The following is a 26,600-nucleotide window of genomic DNA, read 5'->3' on the forward strand; positions in this document are numbered from 1 at the left end:
TGTGGGATCTTAGTTCCCTGACCAGGGATCGGAAATTTGACCCCTGCATTGGAAGGCAGATTCTTTATACCACCAGGGAAGTCCCTGAGAAATTCTTTCTCTCCTCCTAAGTAATAATCTTGCAGGGTAGAGTATTCTAGGTTGCAGATTTTTCCCTTTCAAGATTTTGAATATATTTTGCCACTCCCTTCTGGCCTGCAGCGTTTCTGTAGAGAAATCAGCTGATAGCCCTATAGGGGGTTCCCTTGTAATTAACTTCATCTCGTGCTGCCTTTAGAATCCTCTCTTTATCTTTAACATCTTCCAATTTTATTATAATATGTCTTGGTGTAGGACTGTTTGGGTTCATCTTGTTTGGGACCCTCTGTGCTTCCTGTTTCTGGATATCTGTTTCCTTCTTTAGGTTTGAAAAGTTTTCAGCCATAATTTCTTCAAATACATTTTTAATCCCCCTTTCTCTTTCTTCTCTTTCTGAAATCCCTATTATGCATAGACTGGCATGCTTTCTATTTTTTTACATTATATTGGTCATATTTATTATATTATTCCATAGGTCTCTTATATTGCTTTCATTTTTTTTCATTTGGCTGTTTCCTGTTCTGATTGGGTAATTTCCATCACTGTATTCGATCTTGCAGATCACTTATTCTTTCTTCTGCATTATGTACAGTAAGTCCCCTACATACAGATGAGTTCTGTTCCAAGAGTGCATTCATTAAGTCTCATTTGTTCATAAGTCCAACAAAGTTAGCCTAGGTACCCGACTAACACAATCAGCTATATAGTACTGCACTATAATAGGTTTATAATACTTTTCAAATAATACATGATGTATTTACAAATAATACATAAAAAACAAACAAAAATGAAACTTTTAATCTTACAGTACAGTACCTTGAGAAGTACAGTAGTACAGTACAACAGCTGGCATACAGGGGCTGGTGTTGAGTGAACAGGCAAGAAGAGTTACTGACTGGAGGAGGGAGAGGAGGTGGGAGATGGTAGAGCCGAAGGATCATCGGCAATAGGAGATGGAGGGCAAGCTGCAATTTCACTCACGCCTGACGTTGATGGAACGCACGTTCACATCTTGGAAAGTTCGCAACTTGAAGCTTCGTATGTAGGGGACTTAATGTATTCATCTTGCTATTCATTGCCTTGAGCTCAGCTTTTGTCTTGGCAAATGAATTTTCTAATTTTTCTTGGCTCCACCTTAGTTTCGAGTTCCTTTTTACAGTAATCTGCATTTCTGTTGATAGCCTTTCTTAATTCTTTCAGTATTTTCATTACCTCCTTTTTGAACTCGGTGTCTATTAGACTGAAGAGGTCTGTTTCATTGTTTGTTCCTTCAGGGGAATTCTCTTGGTCTTTTAAGTGGGAGTGGTTCCTCTGCTTCTTCATTTTGCTTATACTGTATTTTTCTTACTCTGTGAGTTGGGGAGAAACAATTATCTACTGTAATCTTGGAGGTCTATTTATAAGTGGGAGTGTCCCTGTGTAGCTTGTGTGGGTTTAATATTTTTTTGGTGTGAGAGCTGCTTTTAGTTTGGGTGTCTCTTTCCTTAGCGTGTGTTGGCCATTATCCCCTTGACGGGGGGGTGTGCAGGTGCGCGGCCCGTGCAAGCTCCTGGGAAGGCAGGGACAGCAGTTGGTGCCCGGTCATAGGACTCTTGGTGGTAGACAACATGGACATTTTAGATGTACCATTCCTCCTATGGCAGATACTAAAATCCAAAAGCCTGTCTTACAAGAAAATGTTAAATGGGGACATTTTCTGCTGAGTATGCCTATCCATAGTTTGTTTTTGAAAACTCAGATGCTCTTATTAAAAATGATTCTGAGGGATTTCCCCAGTGGTCCAGTGGTTGGGACTTCACCTTCCAATGCAGGGGGTGCGGGTTTGATCCCTGGTCAGGGAGCTGGGATCCCACATTCCTCACAGCCAAAAAGCCAAAACATGGAACAGATGCAATATTGTAACAAATTCAATAGAGACTTCGAAAATGGTCCACATCAAAAAAGTCTTAAAAAAAAAAAAGATTCTGAAATTCAGGTTAAATAAGACAACTGTATGACTGTGGATTTGTATTAAGTAAGGCTTGGAACACTGAGAGCTAGTCTTCCTATGTTATGCATCTGTATTCATTTGCTAAAGGCTGTCAAAGTACCACAGACTGGGTGGCTTAAATTTATTTTTAATTCTGGAGGCTAGAAGTTCAAGATCGAGGTATTACAGAATTTTCTTCTTAGGCCTCTCTCCTTGGCTTGTAGATGGCTGTCGGCCCCCTGTGCCTTCCCAGCATCTTCCTGTGTATGTCCTAATTTCATATAAGAGCACCAGTCCTATTGGATTAGGGCCCACCCTGGTGACCTTCTTCAACCTTAATTAGCTCATCTAAAAATACAGTCATAGTCTGAGGTACTGAGGGGACATGACTCAACATGAATTCCAGGGACACAATTCCACCCATAACAGTATCTAACAAATTTAATAATTAACCTGTAAAAGACTCTACATTCATAGAATACCATTGATAGAGTGGGGTAGTTGGGAACAACTTGTGTGCATATGGTCATTGACATTACTCGGATGTAGAAATTTTCTAAAAAAATGGTGATTTATTTTGCTTTAACATACAATGGTAAATATATTGGGATCATCAAGTTTTAAAATTTGCTGGTCCTACTTCACACATTATAATACTAATGTAAGCTCATTAGTTCTTCCATTTCATTGTAGGAAAGGGATCCAATTAAGACCTACCAGCAGCTTGGCTAAAAATGGACATTAAAATCAGATAACACATTGTAAATATAAAGTACTTTTCTCCAAATGTGTATAAAAGTTTTGAAACAATCACTGCCTGCTCCACAGGACAATTTGGATTTTAAAAATGTTCCAGACCAGGAATAGCATAGCCCTGTGTAACAATACTTATAATAGTTTAAACAATATTTTATCAAAGGCTTTTGCACTTGACATTTGAAAGAGAGAAACAGTAGCCAAGGAACTGCATAACCAAAAAATGAAAATTATATAAAATATTTCCACCACTATTTAAATGCCAGATTTAATCAAGCAATAGTAAAAAATATCAAAACAAAAAACATAATAATACAACCTTCTGTTTAAAATAATAGCACTGTTCTGCCTCTTTTCCACTGAATTTTACATATGAACAGACTATATATACTGTTTTTTCAGAGAAATGTCCATTTGGTCTGTCACACAAGTCAGGCTCACACTGAATCCTTTCGCTTCTGAGGATATACAACTCCATGATGTTTCCATATTTCCAACATTCTGGGTCAAGTGCAATGTCTGAAGTATAATACATTTCTCTTTCTCCTTTACACAGTGCAGAGTATACAGGCTTAGGTTATGTAGCTTCACTTTTACTCCAGGTCACTGTCTTTTTCTAAATTCAAGGCGGTATTCAACGGAGTGCAGTAGTTTGGCTTGTCGGAAGGTACAAAGCCGGGCAGACACACACACTTATAGGAACCTTCGGTGTTGATACACTTGGCATTCTTGCAGAGAGACATCCGGTTGTTCAACTCATCACATTCGTTGACATCTGCAATAAGCCAAACCATGCAGGTAAGCAAGCTTCAACATCACTCCGGGAGGAAATGCAATTTACACCCTACCTGAGGCATCCGGCCTGAACACAGCCTGGCTATTCTGTGCTCTCCCCACAGTAAACTGCATAGTCTTTCCCATTATTGTCCGTCTGTTTCAATTACGTGCAAGAGAAATACTACTTTCTAGATCTTAAAAAGGTGATTATCCAGGAGGTTCTAGAATTTCTTTCCCTGTTTGTTATTTAACACAACAGGGACCATTTTGTCAGCTTGACTTTTTATAGTCAAACCTTAAGAAAGCTGGAACAACTATCCTACTTCTAAATTCCTCTCTGCACATACAGAAGAACTGTTAGGTTGTCAAGAGACATACAGAGAGCCTCTGAGCAGCCTCTCTAAAGGTTTAAGTTACTTTCTTAGATTTCTTTCCACAGGAAAGAAAGGCTCTATGCACTGGAAACACCTTTAATAACCCAGGTTACCTTTTTTTTTTAGACCCACCTCAGATTGAGACTAACAAAACTGAAGTGGGGAAACTACACGACGGAGCAAAACAGCCACAAAAATAGAGGAAAAAAAATGCTACAAGTCAAGGGTCATTTAGGAAGGAGGCCAACAGGCTCAGGAACACAGCCTCAATCACACGGTAAGGATAAACATATTTTTACTGTTCTCTTAAAAGTAAGAGGGAAGGCAATGTGAGAGTTGTGAAAAGAACTTTCTCTAAAATGGAAGTTGTATTTTCTTTTTCATCTGTATTCCCCTCTTGCTGGTGTCAGGTATTCAGGGAAAACATTTGCTGCAGAGTCAAAAGCTCAATTTAAAAGAGTCAAACTAATTACCCCAGACTTTCTGGCCTTTCCTCCATAGGTATGTACCATTTATATGAATTCTTAAATATCAACTTTTTAAAAATTTGTGGTAAAATATATGGAACATAAAATTGACCATTTTAACCATTTTTGAGTGGATAGTCCAGTGGCATTAAGTACCTTCACATTTTTGTGTAATCGTCACCACTATCCATCTCCAGAACTTTTCTCATCTTCCCAAACTGAAACTCTGCAAATCTTAAATGTACTAGATTGTCTGAGGTCCAGCCACAGGGCATTGAGGAAAAGAGTAATTTCCCATCAAATACATATGATTCTTACCAACACAGGTCATCTTGGCCATATCCAAGTGATACCCATCAAAGCAATCGCAGGTGTAACCTTCCTGCACCCTGACACAGCGCCCGTTTTCACAGCCATTGAGGATGCCACATTCTTCAGCCTGCAACTCCTCAAAGCTATTTAAAAAACCTGGAAGGGAAAGGACAGGAGGCAGGTTAGGAATTTTCAACCTCTTACACCGTTTTTTAAAATGACATGATCATTAAGGTTATGGTTCATCATACATACATATTTCCAATTCCTTAAAGATAGCATTAAAATTTAAGCGAATATATCTGTACACGATATTAAGCAAACTATCACCAACCTTGGGTAGGTTGTACAGATTAGCCCCACATCTTGAATTCTGATGTGCTACATTAAAATCACATAAAACGACACAGCAAGTAGGGTATTTGTTTTTGCCCTTAATTATTAAAATGTTTTGTCTAAGATTTTAAATTTCCTGAGTTCTCAGTAGGGTAAATGTCAGAACATCTTTCAGGATAGAACCGATGGAACTCACTCTGAGAGTAGATATTTGCTAAGACGCACAAGCATTGGAGGCAGTGCTCTTTCATTGGGAGTTCCCAGGCGTGGAGAAAAGCCAGGCTGGCCATGTGAGGTCTGTTTGCTCTGGCTTTGGAATGAGCCTTACAAAAGGGCTCTTGGGGGATCAAAGGATAAAAGCAGTAAATGCGACTCAAAACATCCTGATAAATGAGAAATACATCATATTTCTGTTTAGAAAACCAAAATTCTTTTAAAGAAAACAAAGAAGCTCTTGTTTGGCTCCTTTTTTTTTAGATATCTTTAAACTGATCCAGAGCTAGAGTTTAGAAATACAAAAATAATGTAGCCAGGCATCAAGAATATTTTCCTCTGTTTCTAGAGAGGAAAGTTGTAAATATAAATCCACGGTGACCCAAACACACTGTTGATGTTGGGGGTCTCATCCTCTCCCCCACCTTCTGAAGGCACCATGTATTTGCTTTTTCTTTTTTTATATAAATTTATTTATTTATTTTTGGCTGCGCTGGGTCTTCGTTGCTGTGCAAGGTTTTTTGTAGTTGCCGCGAGCGAGGACTACTCTTTGTTGCGGTGTGCGGGCTTCTCATTGCAGTGGCTTCTCTCGTTGCAGAGCACGGGCTCTAGAGCACAGGCTCAGTCATTGTGGTGCACGGGCTTAGTTGCTCCGCAGTGCGTGGGATCTTCCCGGACCAGGGCTTGAACCTGTGTCCCCTGCATTCGCAGGCAGATTCTTAACCATTGCACCACCAGGGAAGCCCCACGTATTAGCTTTTAAGGGGGAAAAAAAAAATCAACCTAGAGTCAGAACTCTACATCTGGCCTTTGAAGTAATTCTCCAGTCGAACTGCAGGGGGCAGCAAAATATCATTTCTTATGCAGGGCTGTAAGGTCTAACAATGATTTTAAAAATTAAGTAATACATCTAAAAAGGAAAAAAAATACGACTGGGCATCAAGACTGTCAGCAGATCCTGAAGCCAGTTTGAGAAATATTGACAAGAAAGTCAACCTATGGAAATATTTCAAAGTCCAGGTAACACAGCAAAGTTCATTTTAACTAGTAAAATTATGTTTATTACAGAAATTAAAACATGAAATTAAAATTTGAAACTCCTATACACACATTAAGCAGACTCCCCAAAATACTTCTACAGGACTCTAAAACAACAGCAGTCAGCAAAGGACAGCCCGTGCTCTAAAGTGGGCCTGCTACCTATTTTTATAAATGAAGTTTACTGGAACACAGCCTCACCTATTTGCTAATATCTCTCTGTGGCTGCTTTCCTGATTCCAGAGCACAGTTGAGTAGCTGCAAAAGAGACTATATAGGCTGCAAAGCCTACAAATTTTACTATCTGGCATTTATAGAAAAAGTTGATCTCTGCTCTAGAAAATTCCGGTTTTAGAAATACTGCTCTAACTAAAGGTGATACCAGTCATTAGCCCAACTTTCTTAAACAGAAAGGCACAAGATGATGAATAATAAAGGTGGTGTGATTCAGCCTCTCTTTTACCACCTTACCCCATACGATTAAGTCTTCAGTAGGGCCAGAGAGCCTTTGATCCTGGTCTAGGAAGGAAGAGCTATTTCTCCGCAACTTGTAAGAAATTTAAAGGCCCTTACATAGTCAAAGCTGGGGGTCTTCCAACTGCATCTGCAACTTCCTATGTTGCTAAACAGGAAATTGACCTGATACCAACATGCTTATTTCTTAACATTTGTAGTGAATTTTAAAAGTTTTAAAGCAATGACAGCTTTAAAAAATAAAAAACAACTACATAAGCCAGAACATTTCAACATTAAAATTCCTGGCATCTGAACTATAATGCATTAGAGGCTGCACACACAAGCCATGGGATTGTGTCAGAGTTACATGTAGATTTACCCTGGTATTTTGGACTTATGGGGCAGGCAAACTGTACTTTCTTTCAACTTTAATATTTCTTCTCCCTTTTTTTTTTTTAAAGTAAATGTTTACTGACCTATAAATACATACACAGAAGTGTAGAAATCATTAAGTGCACAGGCTTATAGCTGTCAATGTATTTAAGCACATTTCTTGAAGTAGTGCATGATTATTTGTGGTTGATTAAAAGAAAATCTAAGGCAGGGGTCCCCAACCCCTGGGCTACGGACCAGTACTAGTCCATGGCCTGTTAGGAACCGGGCCGCACAGCAGGAGGTGAGCGGCCCGCAAGTGAGTGAAGTTTCATCTGCAGCTGCCCATTGCTCGCATTACCGCCTGAGCTCCACCTCCTGTTAGCATTATGGTGAGTTGTATAATTATTTCATTATATATTACAATGTAATAATAAAGTGCACAATAAATGTAATGTGCTTGAATCATCCTGAAACCCCCACCACCACCTGTGGAAAATTTGTCTTCCACAAAACCGGTCCCTGGTGCCAAAAAGGTTGGGGACCACTGATCTAAGGTGTTAGAAGTTAGGATAGTGGTTACCCTGAGGGGGTGGGAGGGCGGCTGGTAAAAGGGAACCAGGGGTCCTTCTGGATGCTGGCAATGCTCTAGATCCACTCAGGTCTAGAAGACCCAACCCAGCTGATTTAATAGAATGCTGTTTTCATGTAAATTTTAAAGCAGTTTTAATTTGGCTGAAGGATCAATATACTGCATACTTTAAAAAACAAAAGGAAAGAAGGGAGAGAGGGAAGGAGGAAAACACTCTTTGGCTCAGAACTGAAGTAGCTCCAGAGGCACCCACAAAGCTTGTGTTGCTCCTCAGGACCCAGGTCACAGCTAGTTTGCTTTGTGCACAGGTGAAAGGTCCCAAAAAAAGAACAGCATTGCTGTATTTTATAATTTCAGCAGTGTCTCCAAAGTCCTAACCCCAACTACCTGGTCTGCAGGGATTCTGTCTTGAAAATCTGGAGCAGCTTCACTTGCTGCAAGGAGGCCCCCTCTGTAGGATGTGGAACAGGCACCTGGACTCCACTACTCTAGTCCCATTCTTGAAGGCAGACAACCCATTATCTACTGATATTTCAATTTGTACCATCCCATTTTTCAGACTTCACATAATTAGTCTGTATTTGAAAGCTCTGGTCTCTCCCCCAGACATATTTAGCTTGTGTGGCTTCCTTATCCGGGACACTCTGGTTGTACATTTAGGCATTTACTTTCTGAATGGGAACAGGATTCACACATACACACTCCACCTCCCATTTGAAAAGTCTGCTCACAAATCCAGGAGAAGCATCACACATCATTTCTTACTTAATAAACCCCCTCACAAGTGAATTCTAAAAATTAATCTCTGACCAGGAGAGCAATCATTTTATCTCCCATTCTAAGAGAATGGACTTGAGGACATGGGGAGGGGGAAGGGTAAGCTGGGATGAAGTGAGAGAGTGGCATTGACATATATACACTACCAAATGTAAAACAGATAGCTAGTGGGAAGCATCTGCATAGCACAGGGTGATCAGCTCAGTGCTTTGTGACCACCTAGAGGGGTGGGATAGGGAGGGTGGGAGGGAGATGCAAGAGGGAGGGGATATGGGGATATATGTGTATGTATAACTGATTCACTTTGTTATACAGCAGAAACTAACACAACATTGTAAAGCAACTACAAGAAAGACGTTAAAAAAAAAAGATCAACTCAGTACAGTTAATACTTACCATTTCCTTGTATGAAAAAAGACTACAATATAACCAAGCTATCAAGAAAACTCTGACCCTTAAACTAGGCCACCACTTCATGGGTAAAAAAATGATTTTGTCATGGAAATTATAACAAATAAGATTTTCTTTAAAGAAAATAAACGTCCCAAAGCAATCTACAGATTCAATGCAATCCCTATCAAATTACCAATGGCATTTTTTACAGAACTAGAACAAAAAAATCTTAAAATTTGTATGGAGACACAAAATACCCCGAATAGCCAAAGCAGTCTTGAGGGAAAAAAGCAGAGCTGGAGGAATCAGACTCCCTGACTGACTTCAGACTATACTACAAAGCTACAGTAATCAAGACAATATGGTACTGGCACAAAAACAGAAATATAGATCAATGGAACAAGATAGAAAGCCCAGAGATAAACCCACACACCTACGGTCCACTAATCTATGACAAAGGAGGCAAGGATATACAATGGAGAAAAGACAGTCTCTTCAATAAGTGGTGCTGGGAAAACTGGACAGCTACATGTAAAAGAATGAAATTAGAACACTCCCTACCACCATACATAAAAATAAACTCAAAATGGATTAAAGACCTAAATGTAAGACTGGACACTATAAAACTCTTAGAGGAAAACATAGGAAGAACATTCTTTGACATAAGTCACAGCAAGATATTTTTTGATCCACCTCCTAGAGTAATGGAAATAAAAACAAAAATAAACAAATGGGACCTAATGAAACTTCAAAGCTTTTGCACAGCAAAGGAAACCATAAACAAGATGAAAAGACAACCCTCAGAATGGGAGAAAATATTTGCAAATGAAGCAATGGACAAAGGATTAATCTCCAAAATATATAAACAGTTCATGCAGCTCAATATTAAAAAAACAAACAACCCAATCCAAAAATGGGCAGAAGAGCTAAATACACGTTTCTCCAAAGACACACAGATGGCCAAGAAGCACATGAAAAGCTGCTCAACATCACTAATTAGAGAAATGCAAATCAAAACTACAATGAGGTATCACCTCACACCAGTTAAAATGGGCATCATCAGAAAATCTACAAACAACAAATGCTGGAGAGGGTGTGGAGAAAAGGGAACCCTCTTGCACTGTGGGTGGGAATGTAAATTGATACAGCCACTATGGAGAACAGTATGGAGTTTCCTTAAAAAGCTAAAAATAGAATTACCATATGACCCAGCAATCCCACTACTGGGCATATACCCAGAGAAAACCATAATTCAAAAAGACACATGCACCCCAATGTTCACTGCAGCACTATTTACAGTAGCCAGGTCATGGAAGCAACCTAAATGCCCATCGACAGATGAATGGATAAAGAAGATGTGGTACATATATACAATGGAATATTACTCAGCCATAAAAAGGAACGAAATTGGGTCATTTGTTGAGACGTGGATGGATCTAGAGACTGTCATACAGAGTGAAGTAAGTCAGAAAGAGAAAAATATAGTATATTAATGCATATATGTGGAACCTAGAAAAATGGTACAGATGAACCAGTTTGCAGGGCAGAAATTGAGACACAGATGTAGAGAACAAACATATGGACACCAAGGGGGGAAAGGGGTGGGGGGGTGGTGTGATGAATTGGGCGATTGGGATTGACATGTATACACTGATGTGTATAAAATGGATGACTAATAAGAACCTGCTGTCTAAAAAAATAAAATTCAAAAAATAAATAAATAAAACAAACGTAACAGCATTCCCACCAGTGAGACTCATAATCTGATCCGGTGGTTCTCAAACTTGAGTGTACGTAAGGATTACTCAGAGGGCTGGTAAAGCCGATTGGTGGGTCTCACCCCAGTATCTGATTCAGCAGGTCTACAGCATAGCTCGCAAATTTGCATTTCTTACAAGTTCTCAGGGACTACATTTTGAGAACCACTGACTAAACTTCAGAACCACAATTTAGTTCCAAAATAACTAAAAAATGTTGCTTACGGTCCTGAATGAAGTAGGGATCAGCTTCGGGAGCGTATTGTTCACTGAAGTCGACCAAGGCATCCTGTCCATATGGCTGCCGGCGTCCCGTGACGGGGATGTTACACAGCTGGGCGTAGTCATCTAAGAAGGAAATGACAATGAACGTGACACACCATTGCTGTTTGCTCGCACCTGGATGCACCCAGTCACCACGTGCCCCATCTCCCACACACACCCCTGATCCTGAAACATCTCAATATTCTTTATGGGTGCTCTATACATCCACATACAATTCATGCTGTACAGCATAATTAAGATTCTGAATAGAAGACCCAACATAGTAGCTGAACAGTTGGTAGAATGTATCCCAGGAGAGTAAAGGACTGAAAAAATGAGCCATCGGAGAGTGCTGCAAGCCTTTTGGAAGAATGGCTCTATCTGAACCCATCAGGTGTTTTCCTCAAAACATTTAAAGTGTATAAAGTAGTCATTCATACAGATATACACTTTTCCACTCACTAGAGAGAGAGAAAAAAATGCATCTCTGGTGATCCAAAAATGAGACACAACCAAACGAAGATGCTACTAAGTACCATTTGAATTTAGTACCTACTATTACACTCCTCTACTCAAGACCTGGTCCTTATGAATAGCATTATAGCAGTGATGATTATCATCATCATAACAGTAACAGTGAAGTAATGGTACTAGTAATAACAGCTAAGAGTTGTATCATGTTTGCTCTGTGCCAGATACTGTTTTAAGCACTTAATACACATTAATTCACTAAAATATTTACACCACCCTATGAAAAGCTACCATTATCTCCATTTTACCAACGGGAAACAGAAGCATGGAGTGGCTAAATGACAACTGGTATGAGGCAGCACCACACTTGAACTCAGTCATGCAGCTGAAGGATGTACACTTAACATTCTTCCTCTCCTACATCTACCTTAGCTCCTTTGTAATTCTTGTCTTTGCCTCTTCTGCACCTTAGCTGAATTCATCTGCAGTTACCGTTTCTTGAGGCCACGTTCCCATTCCCATGGCCATCTGACTTAACTCCCCCTTTAGTCCTCCTCGCAGGACCCACCTAGCACATGGGATCTTGGTTCTCCACGTGTTCGGGAATGACTGTGCTTTCAGTGCATTTCACGGTCTCAGGCTCTTACCCGTACTTTGGAGCAGAGTTATTGAGAAGGTCTAGAGAGGAAAGCTTTAAAAGAGATATCTTCATGTTCTGAACGCCCATTTTATAGAAAATATACTGCCCAAGGATTCATCCAGCAGTTGGTGAAAATTCTGGGGCTAGCCAGACTTCAGCATCTCTGCCGGGACTGAGAGCTGCAGGTCAGCCGGCGCCAGGACTGGCTGGACGCTCAGGGCAGCCACACTTGCCCGGACCACAGATTGAAGGAGTTTCCCCCTATTTTGGTTCCTTCTGTAACAAAACTAAAGAAAAGCACTGAGGCAAGTGTGTGAACTCTCAAGGCTTTCTTCCATCACCCTCCTCTTAAAGGAGTCAAAGGTGAGTGTGAGGTATGTGTGTGTATGCGCACGCATGCACGTGCACACACCCGCACGTTCTCCCCTAAAAGACCCTGAAAAGCAGAAAAGACCCTGAACCCCTAGACGGGGTAGGATCATGGTTGCCCCTTCCTAAAATTCTTCTTGTGGGAAGCATTCCAGGAACGGCGCACATCCCCATCCCAGACATCCCCGAGCGCTTCCCCACGAAACCATTTCATGAGAAATATTAATTTCATTAAGGAAATAGCTAAACCTGGAAAAAGATCGTTGACTCACAAAAATAAAGCTTCAAACAAAGAGAACAAAAATGGTTGTCACTTCTGCTTCAGGTTTGAAAGAGAAGAATTAAGGGTTTCCCTGCAAAGGCAAGATCGCAGAAATGTTTACAAGTTTCATACACTGAGGTCATTTTCTCTCATGACTTTTTATATATATTTGTTGTACATCTGAAAGGGAGACAACATTTTGTATCCAGGCAACAGTTGTGATCAAGAGTGGATATTGGGCTTCCCTGGTGGCGCAGTGGTTGAGAATCTGCCTGCTAATGCAAGAGACATGGGTCGAGCCCTGGTCTGGGAGGATCCCACATGCCGCGGAGCAACTAGGCCCATGAGCCACAACTACTGAGCCTGCGCGTCTGGAGCCTGTGCTCCGCAACAAGAGAGGCCACGATAGTGAGAGGCCCGCGCACTGCGATGAAGAGTGGCCCCCGCTTGCCGCAACTAGAGAAAGCCCTCACAGAAACGAAGACCCAACACAGCCAAAAATAAATAAATTAAAACAAAAAAAGAGTGGATATTAAAAAAAAATTAATTCATGCTCTTATTTTGCAAACCTAAGTCCAGAGATGGCTGAGCAGTATACGCTCCTCTTCAGCACCTCGCGCTCAAGTCCCGAGCCCATGGCTTGTCCCCTAGACCGTGCCTCTTCCACCAAGAAATGACCTGGTCTCCACCCTCCAAGCTCTCACCATCTAACAGCACAAAAGGAAGGGATCAAATGGGAGACAAGTGGAGGAGGAATGGACTTCTGTTCCTGTGTGATGTTTAGGAACAGCTTCCTAGAAAAGGAACACTTGACTGGAAACTAAGTAGATGAGAAGGATTTACTTAATAGAAGATATTTGGGATTCTAAAAAGAGTTTACCCAAAGGCATCACAAAAGCAAACTGTAAGCTGTGTTTGGGGACTACCAAGTAGTTCCTAAGAAAGGCTTTGGACGTGACCCAGGCCGTAAAGGGAAGCAGAGGAGAGTAATGGACGGGGGACCCTCTGCGGTTTGCTGCATCTTCCTTCCCCTCCCTTCATCCCTGGACATGCATTTTTCTCAAGTTTCTAGAACTTACTGTCCTTTGCTGCTTCACTTTATCTAACACGTTACCAATCCAAACTTCAAGAGTTTTGGTCAGTTATCAAAACATCATTTCTACATTAAATGTACTCTCTTTTGTATTTGAAGATGTGCTACAGTCCCATCAACACCAGGACAGGCATTTTGAGTTATTTTTCTGGGAGCATGATGGGTCTATCCTAATCCATCCATGCTGCTTCTCCCATTGCGCACATCTGCTCTCATTCTTGGCCAGGGTCAAGGGTGAAATGAGCACAGGGTAATGAAAAGAACATGGGCTTCAGAGGCAGAAGCCGGGGCTCAAGTCCTGACTGTACCACTTACTTTCCAGCTTAGCAACTGTGGGCAAGCCTCAGTTTTCACATCTGTCACATGGGGATAATTCCTGTTTGCCTCTCTGTTACTGATGTATTAAAAAATGAGATGATGTTATGGAACTGTTCATAAATTTTGAAGCACCGAGAAAATGGAGGTTACAATTTTTTCTTTTCGGTAAAATCACTCATGTCCCTGCTCAACATCTGGAAATGAATGAGGATTTGCAAAGATGGTATCAGAATGATTGATATAACATAGTGTTAGCAAAACTTTAAACGTAGTTGTCAATGGGCAAAGACTTGTACAATAAATTAAGAGCAATGACAGCACAGTCTCCAGATGTTTTTAGATATTGTTTCAAGATTTGAAATTTTTAAATAGATGGAGGGGAACTCCAACTCAGTAAACAGAGAAAGATGTCTTCATCTCAAAAATTATTGACTGCCTGGGCAAATTTAATCGCTTGATCAGACAGTGATAAGGTATCAGCAACAACACATTTTAACACTAGATCAACAAAACTCAAAATACAGGGGGAAAAACTGATGTTCAGCAGTTGTTAGTATATGCTCGACCCCTTTAGAAATGCCTTGAGTAGCCAGTAGGTTTCTCATCATCTTTTAAGGGAACAACTGGAATATCGTGGAGTTTTCTAGTGAATCCTGGGTAAGGCGTCTCCTCCAGGATCTGGGCACATGCACCTTTCTAACATGTGCTGGATCTCTGAGCATCCCAAGTCACACCAGAGCCCACTGAGCTTGGAGGCGCTTGGCCTTGGTTATCCCTAGGGCTGGGTCATGGCTAGAGTCCAGCTGGGGAGGCAATGAGTTGTGGTTGGCTGAGGCTATGGAGATGGGAATAGCAGATCCCTGAACTGTTTCCACAGCTCCTGATGGCAGCCCATGAGAATCTCTTGGCTGCCACTTCATCCAGCTCAACGTGTAGAGATGAACACATTTTTTGTCCCTAGAGTCTTTTTCCTTCTGCAAGACACTCCTTACTTAAGCAAGTTGACAACAATTAAGGACCTAGTTGTCTGGGGCTTGGTGCAAAGGAAGAGCTCTGCTTAGCAGGGCTTGTACTTTGTGAGGCAAATGCCATTTCTGGGACACCATACAATGTGTCCGTCCAGGATCTAGCCGAATATGAATGTGAAATGAATAGGAAGTGGGAAATATTCACACCTCAAAGTCCCCCCACTCATTGCACTCCTCACCTCTGCAGGCACAAATGCTAAGCTCTTGATCAAAGCTATGACAGACACACATGGGATGGTGTGGGCCACCATCACTTACGTGGTCTAAACAAGATCCAGGCCATGGATCACGCTCAGTTCCCTGGCATGGCAGATTCACATGACAGATGGTACTGCTTTGATTTTAATTTTAAATTGAAAAAAAGTTAAAAAATTGCCCCCCTGGAGCCAAGAGGTCTGGGGCCCCTGCTGTCAGCAGCAATGGGAAGCACATTATCATATCCTGGCAGGAAATCTCCTTCCTTATGACAGACACATCTGTAGGGCTGGTCTGGACAGTCACACGTCACAATGCGAAGCGGGCATGTGAGGAAACTGGGAGGTGAAGTCTGACTGAGGCAGATTAAATTCAGCTGCTTTTAGAAATGATGAAGAGGCTGCATTTCGTTCTCCACACATCAGGGCTGAAAACCTAGTGCGCTCTGAAGTTTGAAGTGCATGATTTTCAAATAAAGGAGAAGGACCCATTCATATGCCTAAGGAAAAATGGGTCATATTTTACTGAAACTTCTAGATCAGGTGTTTTTCCTACAGGCCTCCACATGTACTATTAATTGAGGATGGTGTTTGGAAAACATACACACCAGGAAATGGAGGAAGGAGACAGGGAGAATGGAACGAATATTTACCTGAGCGCATGCTGAGCCCGTAGTATAATCGGCATTTTTCTTTGAAATTAGCAAAAGCTATGGAATTAGAAAAATGTTGACCATTTACAGAACATACCATCCAGTACTGATGACAGAAGAAGGAACGTAAGAGAGAGGATTCTACTGGTGATGCCACACCCTGTGGAACTGGACATCTGTTTAGGTGTCTGTCTGCTTAATGCTCATTCTGAGAGAGTACACTCTTATCCACAGTGCCTGGTGAACAGGCGGTAAACCTGCTTTCCTGATGTTAAAACTTGCTGAGTTGTGAGAGAAAATTAGGTATCCGAAAAAGCAGCGGTCCCCAACCTTTGTGGCACCAGGGACAGGTTTCGTGGAAGACAATTTTTCCACGGACTGGGGAGAGGTTCAGGTGGTAATGCGAGCAATGGGGAGCTGCAGATAAAGCTTCGCTCACTCATCTGCCGCTCGCCTCCTGCTGTGCGGCCTGGGGGTTGGGGACCACTGCTAAAAAGAGAAGCACCCAGGGGCTTCCCTGGTGGCGCAGTGGTTAAGAATCCCCCTGCCAGTGCAGGGGACATGGGTTCAAGTCCTGGTCCGGGAAGATCCCATATGCCACGGAGCAACTGGGCCCGTCAGCCACAACTACTGAGCCTGCGCTCTAGAGCCCGCAGGCCACAACTACTGAGCCCGCGTGCCACAACTACTGAAGCCCGTGCACCTAGACCCCGTGCTCTGCAACAAGAGAAGCCACCGCAATGAGAAGCCCGCACACTGCAACAAAGAGTAGCCCCCGCTCGCCGCAACTAGAGAAAGCCCGCATGCAGCAACAAAGACCCAACACAGCCAAAAATAAATAAATAAATTTATTTAAAAAAAAAAAAAAAGAGAAGCACCCAGAGTCAAAAGCCCGGGGTTCTAGTCCTACTGCTTCCTATTCTTTGGACTAGACACCTTGCTTTGAGCTGTGTCTGTTGAACAGGATTATGGCACTGAGCCTGAGCAGCATTAAAGGCAGTTCATCGCTCCATTCAGTGATTGACTCACTCATCCAACCAGAGGCTGAGAATATTACAGGCAGTGTGGGGTCTGGGAGAGAGAGAGGAAGGATAAAATGACAGTACACTGACATGTACAATAGTGCAAGTGCATCAAGAAGAGGTAACGCCTAGAGTCAGCCAGGAAGGGCTGGGGAAGCCTTCACCTTGGAGATGAGCATCTACAGGAAGGGGGTCAGCCAGGTGAAGAAGAGGAGGGAAGGTAACTCAGAGTCATAGGCATATAGAATAGATAAGAAAGCCTTAGGGAAATGAAAGGACCACATAAACGCTGCCTACTACAGATCCCTGCTAAAGAACAGTCGAAAAAAGGAAAGTTAGCTAATATGCACTATTAAGCTCCTGTGTGCTAGGCGCTGTGTACCTTTGCGCACACTTTTCCCTTTAAATCTCAGAATCCTATGAAATAACTGTAATTAGCTCCTTTTGTTTCCGATAAGGAAGCTAAGGTTTATAGCATAACTGTCCTAGCTTAGTTGAAGGATTGACTCTGTCGGTCTATCTGCAAAACCATGCTCTTTCAATTCCACAGCTGCCCTTCTGAAACCCTTAGAAGAAAATTATTAAATACATTCCCTAGACTGTAAGTATCAGGTAAGTACTTAGTTCAGCAATAAGCATTTCTGACTAAAATTCCAGGGAGAGTAATAACCGTGAATGCTGGTGAGCACAGCCCCACCAGGGTCAGCTTTATCATTAGCAGGATTTATATTTATTGAATTTGCTCAATTTATTAGGTGGAAGAGATCAAATTGCTTAATGTTCAATTAAATTGTACTTCTCGAGGAGATGGAAGTAATGAAGTCTAGTCTTGGCAGGGTTTACATTCTGTGGGATGCCTGTAAATGTTAATGCTCTAAGGAAACTCACAGGCTGTAGACCAATCAAGTTCCCTCACCCCCAACCATCACCTAATGCTGCCCTTTCCAAGTTCAGTCACTCCCAGCATTTTCCATCACACTGCTGTTTACGTAGCCAGACTACAACTGGAGAGAGTGATTTGTTGGGTGTGAATGCCGAAACAATGGAGGTTCCATTTAGAAATCCATTTCTAAAACCTGGATTTAAAATTTATAGACTTGTAACAGCATTAAATTATGCCACACATGAAAACCTTAAAATAATGATTGATAACATGAATTTCTCAGGAAGGACTGCATGAAAGGTTTCCCCTATTTCTAAGTAAACAGGGCTTTGGGAATAAAACATTAAGACTTGCATTCAGGCAATCTCAGAGGAAATTAGGAATGAAGTAACTTCTAATATTCGATAAGAGGCAAGACTGGACAATACAATGAACAGGCAAATAGGAGGAAAGTTCAACATGTTAATTTTCTAAGCTGATCTACTTCATATTTTTCCAACTGGAAGGACAGATAAACTGTTTCATTTCCTGCTTTCCTACTCGTTAAGTACCACTCTGAAGTGACAATCTGAGAAGTCAACAATTAGGAAAAATAAATATTATATGGAAGGAATACATTTTGTTTTTTCTGTTATGTTTTTTGCATTAATCAAGTAAGAATTATTTTAAAATTTGAGCTACACATGTGCTTAAGATTAAAGAGGATGTTGTACAACATACGTAATATACTAAATGCCACTGAATTATTCACTATAAAATCCTTAACTTTATGTCATGTGAATTTAACCTCAATTAAAAAACAAGTCAAGAGAAACAAAAAAATGTATTCTTTGAAGTCTGGTATTCATCTAACCTTTCTACTTTTAATTGGTAAAATGAGAAAACAAGACTAGTTGATCTCTAAGGTCCTTTCTAGCTTACACATTCTACAATTCTAAGCAGACATTTTTACTGTTAGGCTGCAAAATATTGGGAAGACAATCTGTCACTGAAACTTGTGGGCTATAATATGAGGTAATCACCACCAGATGGCGCTATTGTCTTCAGGTGGTGCTCACACGGGTGTTTCCAGATGACTGACAATCATGGAATTGAATGCACTGTAAGTAACCATGGACAGTCTAACCTCATTCATTTTCCTGCTGAGGAAACTGAGGTCCAGAGAAATTTAATGATATTTCAAAGGTCAAGTCAGGATAAATTTTCAAAATATTGTTTTCTTTTAATAAAACTAAATTATTAAAATCTAAGGGTAAAAATAACTGTATCTTAAGTTCTGAAGCTGTTCAAAACTCTCTTGATGAATATTCAGAAGTGTAGACCTCAAGGTTATGAAATAAAGATGTACTACTGGGTCATTATTTGAAGAGCAAGTTCTAGATAATTAATGCAATATTAAAGTACTGCTAAACATAATCAATAGATTATTCATAAATATGTATCCCATTTAATTATAGGCAATAAGCTAAAGCTGCAAAGCAAAACTGAACTGTTTTAAGATCTGTAACTCTGTTTTATGATTTGCTCATATACTGCTATTTATCTTAATGTGAAGTAACTCTCTTCTTACCTTCCCCTCTGGATCTATTCAGAATCAGATACAGTCCTAGTAACTCTTCTCTCTGGCAGTGATTTATTTGGCTACCTCGGTAGGCACTGAAAGATTATGATGTGAATGGCAACTTCTAGGGTTGAACAGTGCACAACCAACACAGCTATTCATAACAGCTCTGCTTGCCACTGAGACTTGAAGCTCAGAAGCAAGCATAAAAGAAGGCCTTGTTGTGCCCGGAAGCCTTCCAATGAGCTAATCTTTTGTAATTTGCTTCTTAAGACACTGGCTACTGACGCTGAGCAAAATAATTATCATCCTAGTTTCTGCTCCTTGCAGATTTATGCCAACACGCTTCCTAAGCACTTCCTAGACGCTTTCCTCCCAGTCGTAAGAGGCACAGTCTGTCTGCTGCACGAAGGGAGAGGAGGTAAACTTGCCCTCACCCTTCCTCTGCCAGGTGTGCCTGCTCTACCCATGAGGGCAGCATATAAAAGACATGGGCAGCCAGTGGCTTTTTTCCAGCCAGAGTTGTCTTGTAAAGTCAATTAGGAAAAAAGGTCAAAATAAATACAACATTATTTGATTTCAAAACCTCAAACGCAGAACAGGGCTTTAAGCAAATTACATACAGTGATATTTTTCATAGTCCCCCTCAGCACAGTTCATTTTCTTAGAGTACATTTCAACTATCAATGAAGAGAAAAAAATCCTATCGGCACAATTTATTTAAAATACATGAAAGTAAAATTTTCACTGAAGAGCAAATCGACACCAAAAGGGCATTTCTAGAAAATCGAATGCCTATTCATAATGTCTGATTTCAAGGTAGAAAGTTTAAACTGCTAAAAATTTAAGACCAATTAGATTGCTTGTTAATGAAAAATAAAAGTGCTGCTTTTTGTGATCTGATGGTTCACTTTACATGCATATCTTAATTTCTCTACTTTGGCTTTACATTAGAAAGATTCTAATAGATAGGTATGATTATAATAATAATGCAAGTTATTCTCCAGTCAGAATATTTTCAATAACAGAGCATGGCCAAATACCTTCTTAGCACTTCAATGTAGTATAGCTATTAAGAAAATAAGCCTTGAATAAAATTGATACCCCAAAGTCCAAATCGTACACAAACTAAAATTTCAGAAGTGTTCTTATCACCAACTTTCCATCTTTCCATCAAATTCCCCTCACATTTAGCTGTTCTATAATAGTTGTTGAGGCTACTGAGACAACAGCTTCAACCAGCTTGCTGGTCCTCCCCAGCTGGCATCCCAAACCCTCGCTGACTCACACCAGCTCCAGGGAATTGGGTTTGGGAACTGCAGCCCAGTTCCAGGACACTCCTCCCAAGTTCTTGTCACCAACGGTTTAGCAGGAAATGGAGTAAGTTTTCCCCTTTATGAGAGTTTTTTTTATTTTCCTTTTTCGCTTTCCTTACCCTGAGACAAACCATGTTTCCTAATATGACTGCAATAGGGTCATAACCTGAACATGGCTTACTTGCCCATTGCTTTCTCTTCCTTGAAAGCACCTGCCCAAGACAATGTTGTTTTAAGAATCCACATTTTGGCTTCATTTCTAGTGTTCTTCCTCTCATGCAGTCCCTCTTTTTGTGCCTGGCCTTTGTGTCATTCATTCCTGTTTATTCACTCCCTTCCACAAGTCCTGTATCTCTTTCCTGGTTTTCCCTGACCTGCCATAAAAGCCCTCTCCAGCCGGGGGTCCTGATTGAGTGTTCACTATCCCACCTCCTCCCTGCCCTTTTCCAGTGTACATCTGGGGAAGGAGAAGACGACATTTCACTCCCAACTGAAAATAAAGGCCCTTGCTTAAGTGTGTGTTTGTACAGGATGGTAGTGGGAGCTGGAGAAGCTCTACAAAATGCAAACATTTTCTTTAACTGGTTCTCAACCTTTTTTTCAATCCCAGTTGTGATGGCTAATATCATGTGTCAACTAGGCTAGGCCATGGAGTGCCCAGATGAAGTTGGTCAAACATTATTTTGGGTGTTTCTGGATGGGATTAACATTTACATTGGTGGATCTGAGTAAATCAAATTACCCTCCATAATGTGGGTGGGCCTCCTTCAATGGGTTGATGGCTTGATTAGAACAGAAAGACTGGCCCTCCTCTGAGAAAGAGAATTCCACTGCCCACTGCCCAACTGCCTTTGGACTTCAGACTTCATCTACAAAACTGGCTCTTTCTGGCTGATGGCTTTTGACCTGGAACCTCAGCTTTCCCTGGGTCTCCACAACATCAGGCCACCCTAGAGATTTTGAATTTACCAGCTTCTATAATCACATGAGCCAAATCCTTAAAACAAATCAATGACTCAATCAATCAATCAAATCAATCAATCTTTCTCTCTCTCTCTCTCCTATTGGTTCTGTTCTTCTGGAGAACCCTGACTATTGCCCCAAACCTTCTTTACTGGGTCAGGGCAAGTTTGTCATTTGTGTGGTAGAGCATTTCAATAAGGTGAGCACATACCTTTAGCAGAAGGTACCTGATTCTTGAGGGGAGTTATGTGTAGTTAGAGAAAAGCTTTTATTAATTATATCTGCCCTATTAGTCCCTTGAGAGTCACTGCAATGTAAGGTATTGCTTATAAAAACTACACATTAGGAACACGTGGGGTCCCCCTGTTAACATGGAAACAAGAGAATGTGCTCTGCATGTCACACATGGCTACCTAGACTCACACTGTGAGTACACACATCCCGTGTCCTGGTCTTAATTCTCTAACAACTGACAATCACAGTCCTGAATTTTTCTACCCAGTAACCTCAGCTGGCCTAAGATGGTAATTCTGCTACACAGATAATGACGTACATTAAGTTTAGAATATTAATACTTTACTGTGAAAGTTTTAGAGTAAGGGGTTTTTTGTTGTTGTTATTTAATATGTCTATAATATTTAAGAGAACCATATACTAGATAATCTGATGGGCCTTGTGATTTCAATTTGAAATACCTAGGATTTTATATTACATGAGAATTCACAGAACTCTATTAGGTCAGTAAGTATTTAGATTCATTAGGGAATTCAATTTGTCGCATTTTCAGTTTGACTTATTAGATTGATAAGAGCTGCTTAAATACCTAAGAAGAAAATGCTTATTAGGATTGGAGGCTGCCCTTTCAGGTATATAAAATGCATGAGATAAAATCAAATACATAAAATTTATAAATCAGAGGCCAAAGTGTTAGAGACTTAATTAACAGAGTTTTGATATAGAAATAACTCTCAAGGAAAGTTTAATCTGTTCCTTCAGCTATATAAACATTAATCACAAAATAAAACGATCTTATTTTATATAAAAATATTGGACTTATAAACAGAAGGACAAAATGTTTACGTTGAACTTAAATTCTTAGGTAAGTCCAGGTTTTAACATTGATAAATTGGATACACTGAATGTTCATTTAAAACCCAACCCTGAATGGTCTTTTCCAGGCACAAGGCCTCTCTCAGACATTATATAATAACTCACACTGGTAGCCTGGGAGCCTCGAGGGGCACGGAAGCAGCAGCTTCTCGCAGGGGCTGCAGAGATTATCTGGCTCTGCGTTAGTCCCCAAGCTCTCACCTGCCCCTCATCGTCTTTGACTCTTGCTTACTTTCAAAGAGACTTCTAGCACGGTATAGTAAGGTAACAATGGGGAATAATCATCAGCTCAACTCATATCCTGGAACAAGATTTGATCTATAATCATCGCTAACACCTACGAAGCATTTACTGTATGCCAAGCATCTAACATGTGTTAGCACATTTTTAACCCTCAAACAAGCCTTAGGAAGATGTTGCTACTACCATTTTACAAGTGAGGAAACTAACGTAATGATCACATTTAATACCAAGGCTCTATGTGCATAATTCACTACTAAATTTTATTTTGCAATAAGCCTTTTATAGTGAGAAAAGTACTTTCACCCTTTTCGGGAAAGTGAGGGGTAGCCTTCTAAATTAATACAAAGAATCTGTTCAATAAATTGCTTACTTGCCCTTCCATATGGTATCCAATTCAGTCTAGTTCCATGGATACCAAGAATTCTGTCCCAAAGAACTGGACCACTTACCTCTGAGAGTGTTCTCTCTGTATATACAGTGTTCACATATGGGGGCCACTCAATTTAGGAGGCCTTTTATATCTTTCCAGTTTGATTTAAATTCTCCACTTTAGCTTATTAACAGCTGCACTTTCTTTGATCATAATAGTCAGGATCTATGATCACAATGATAAATGCTTTCATACTTACAGAGTATTAATTACCATAACCTCAAAAGAGTTCTCAACTTCGGATATAGGAAACTGAAGTAACTCGCCCAGTGCAATTGACAGAAGCAGTGCCAAAAGCAGAACGAGATCCCTGGGCTGCCCAAACCAAAGGCGGTGACCACTCACTGTGCCTCACATGTAGGATGTTCCAGAGTTATTATTAACATTCTTTGGAAACACAGTTCTTGGAAAAGGCTTTAAACTGTGACAGCTGAAAGGCCTTTTGCAACCACTGCCCAATTATAATATTTTTTCAAGTTTAGTCCATGAGTCAAATCCCTGTCTTCCTTCACACCTCCAAGGGTATTATGAAACTTCTTACACTCAGATCTTTGGGAACATGTAAGAGCCATGCACAGATAGGAAAGAAATCACTAGCTTAACTGTTCAAAGACAGATTCCAGATTCTTTCACTCTTGCAAAACCATATGAAAAAACGGGGTAGATAAGTTACTAGGAAGTATTAAAAAATAGTGTGTCGCAAGAGATGATGGATTTATTACATAAGGATGTTATCTGTACATCTGAATGAGCAATATTGAGGAATGAACTTCTAATTTAGCAATACAACATAATTTTATATCATGTTAGTTCTACAGAATTTTACATTTCCTGTAAATACAGACTGTACGTCTGCTCCAAAATTTATTGCCTAGATGTTGCCTTGTAGGTGGTTCAAGTAAAAAATGAAATGAAGGAATACGTAGATAATTTAACTGAAACTGAAGACAGGCAAACTATAAGTAATTTAGACTGCATTTCAGACACGGTTCTTACTAACTGCACCTTGAATATAATAGTTTACTAAACATGTTGTTATTTGACTTTTTTAAAAATAAGAATTAGACATAAATCTATATTACGATCTATAGAATTCTTTACTGACAGAATTGATTTCAAATTTTTCCTATGCTGTAATGATTATATTTTTCTTCCTGGCACTCAAGTACAAGGATAATCTCTATTCCCACAACCAGAGTTTTCTAATCAAATCTATCTATATATCTATATCTTCGAATTGCTCTGTGAGCAAAACTGAGAGGACCCATGCCTCTGCAGTTTGATCAATAGCAGTGTTTCACAAAACATTTTAAGCATTTGCCAATTTCTTTTGTGGCACTTCAGTCTCCTCGGAGGTTTTTTTTTTTTTTTTAACCCCACTGTGACCTTTCTATGCCTGACCTGCACCTAGTACTTCAGAGGTTAAAACACCTGTGGTGCAGTACACTGTATCAACCAATAGGTGGCAATCTCTCAACACACTAAGTCTCCCCTCAAACTTTCTTAACTTCTACGTTTTAGATCAAGACTTTATCAATTCTTTATGTTCAGTTTGTTCACAATAAGTCTAATTATTTTAATAATTTACTTAACAGAAGTCTAATTATTTTAACAAGATAACCACAGACACCGGGATCCCTGGGTACTTTAGATTCCAGTGTTCAAATGTGTCTAATTTTCTTTCATTTGCAGGTCAATAGGTTTTTATTTCCATGAGATAATAGCACCCTACATATCTTGTAACCCATAGGTACATTTTTCCAGAAAATTTTGAGTTTATACTTTTAAGAGTAGCAATAAATAAAAACATTAAAAGTTCATTTTATCTATGTGCTAGGCATCAGCAACAGTTTAATTCACTGAGAATTACTGACTTGCTTTAATCCATTAATTCATCAAGTATGTACTGTTATCTATTATGGCCACCGTGTGCTTGACTCTGATACAGAGTCTAAGTTGGCTAAGCTTACTGACTGGCTCTAAGGCTGTAGAGTTTCTCTCTCAGCACACAATGCATGAGGAAATTGAAAAAAAATCTCATCTTTAATTTTTCACTTTGTTACTTTTATACTCTAAGTGACACTATTTATCTAAGATGTGCTTTGAGACCTTGGGGAGATAGGGACTGGGGTAACACTAAAGTGATTGATAGCACAGATGCCTGGATTTGAATCTGCCACTTCCTGGTATCTGACCACGTATGGTAATCTTCTGTGTCTCAGTTCCTCTCCCCCCAAAAGGAGGTAATTATATACTTACCTCATAGGATGGCTTGGAGAATTAAATATCTTAATTGATGGTAAGCCTCTTGAATGGTGCCTGGCATTGTGCTATACACATGTCAGCTACCATCATTTTTTACTCAGGTGGAGACCCAGAAAAACCAAGCTACATAAAACTAGTATTCAATAAACTCCAGATTTGAGAGTTCATGACTTCCTTCTAGCATGGCACTGAAAATTTCCAGAAAGATCAAACAATGACCACCCTCTGTCATTCAAAATATGGACACAGTGGTTTGTCTTTCCTGACTTGGTTTTTCGAATAGCTTTTTCTCTCAGAGGCTGGCAATATCATGATAAAGAGCCCAAATTTGATGGTCCTCCCAAAGCAGTTCAGCCACTGCCCCCAAATCAAGGGGAAAAAAAAAAAACATTTTAAGAACAGGCGGGATTAGAGGGTATTGAGAGGGGCAGGAGAAGAAGCGGATGATGGGGCAGGAATAAGAGAAACTCCAGAGGTTGAGGAGGGGGAGGATGTCTGGACACGACCACTTCAACAAACTCCCTGCCGGGCCGCCCTTAACCATCTGAAACCTTCTCCTAATGCCTGGTGTCTGGCCTCCCAGACTTTAGCTGAGGATTAAAATGGGAGCCCCAAGCAGCTCCAGAAATGTACTGAATGGTACAACTAGGCAATTCTTCTCATGTAAAGTTACCCTGACAGGATCCATCACCCTCCACTCACTCACCCTGCATGTGGTACCAGTCTGCACCTGGTACCAATCTGCAAGTTGCCATCTAACTTCAGAGAACACTATTTCAGGAGCCACTCCTACCTCCTCCAACTACCAGTATTCTCAGATGCAGTTGCTGCCTTAGTGAGAATTAGTG

The 26,600-nt window shown here is 40.4% G+C and overlaps 1 protein-coding gene across 12 annotated transcripts in view; it reads right to left on the reverse strand.

Moving 5' to 3' along the window:
- Nucleotides 1-2,599: 2,599 nt before the first annotated feature.
- LTBP1 (latent transforming growth factor beta binding protein 1) overlaps nt 2,600-26,600 on the reverse strand; it is a 419,515-nt gene continuing 395,514 nt past the window's right edge. For all 12 annotated transcript variants that reach the window (XM_082356679.1, XM_082356680.1, XM_082356681.1 and 9 more), the window contains 3 exons: nt 10,893-11,015; nt 4,740-4,889; nt 2,600-3,578 (listed from right to left, as the gene is read on the reverse strand). In XM_082356679.1, coding sequence (XP_082212805.1) covers nt 3,397-3,578; nt 4,740-4,889; nt 10,893-11,015 — 455 coding nt within the window. In that variant the 3' untranslated portion in view covers nt 2,600-3,396. The remainder of the gene's footprint in view (nt 3,579-4,739; nt 4,890-10,892; nt 11,016-26,600) is intronic.

Source organism: Balaenoptera borealis (genome assembly GCF_965194805.1).
Source record: "Balaenoptera borealis genome assembly, chromosome: 15".
NCBI lineage: Eukaryota > Metazoa > Chordata > Mammalia > Artiodactyla > Balaenopteridae > Balaenoptera > Balaenoptera borealis.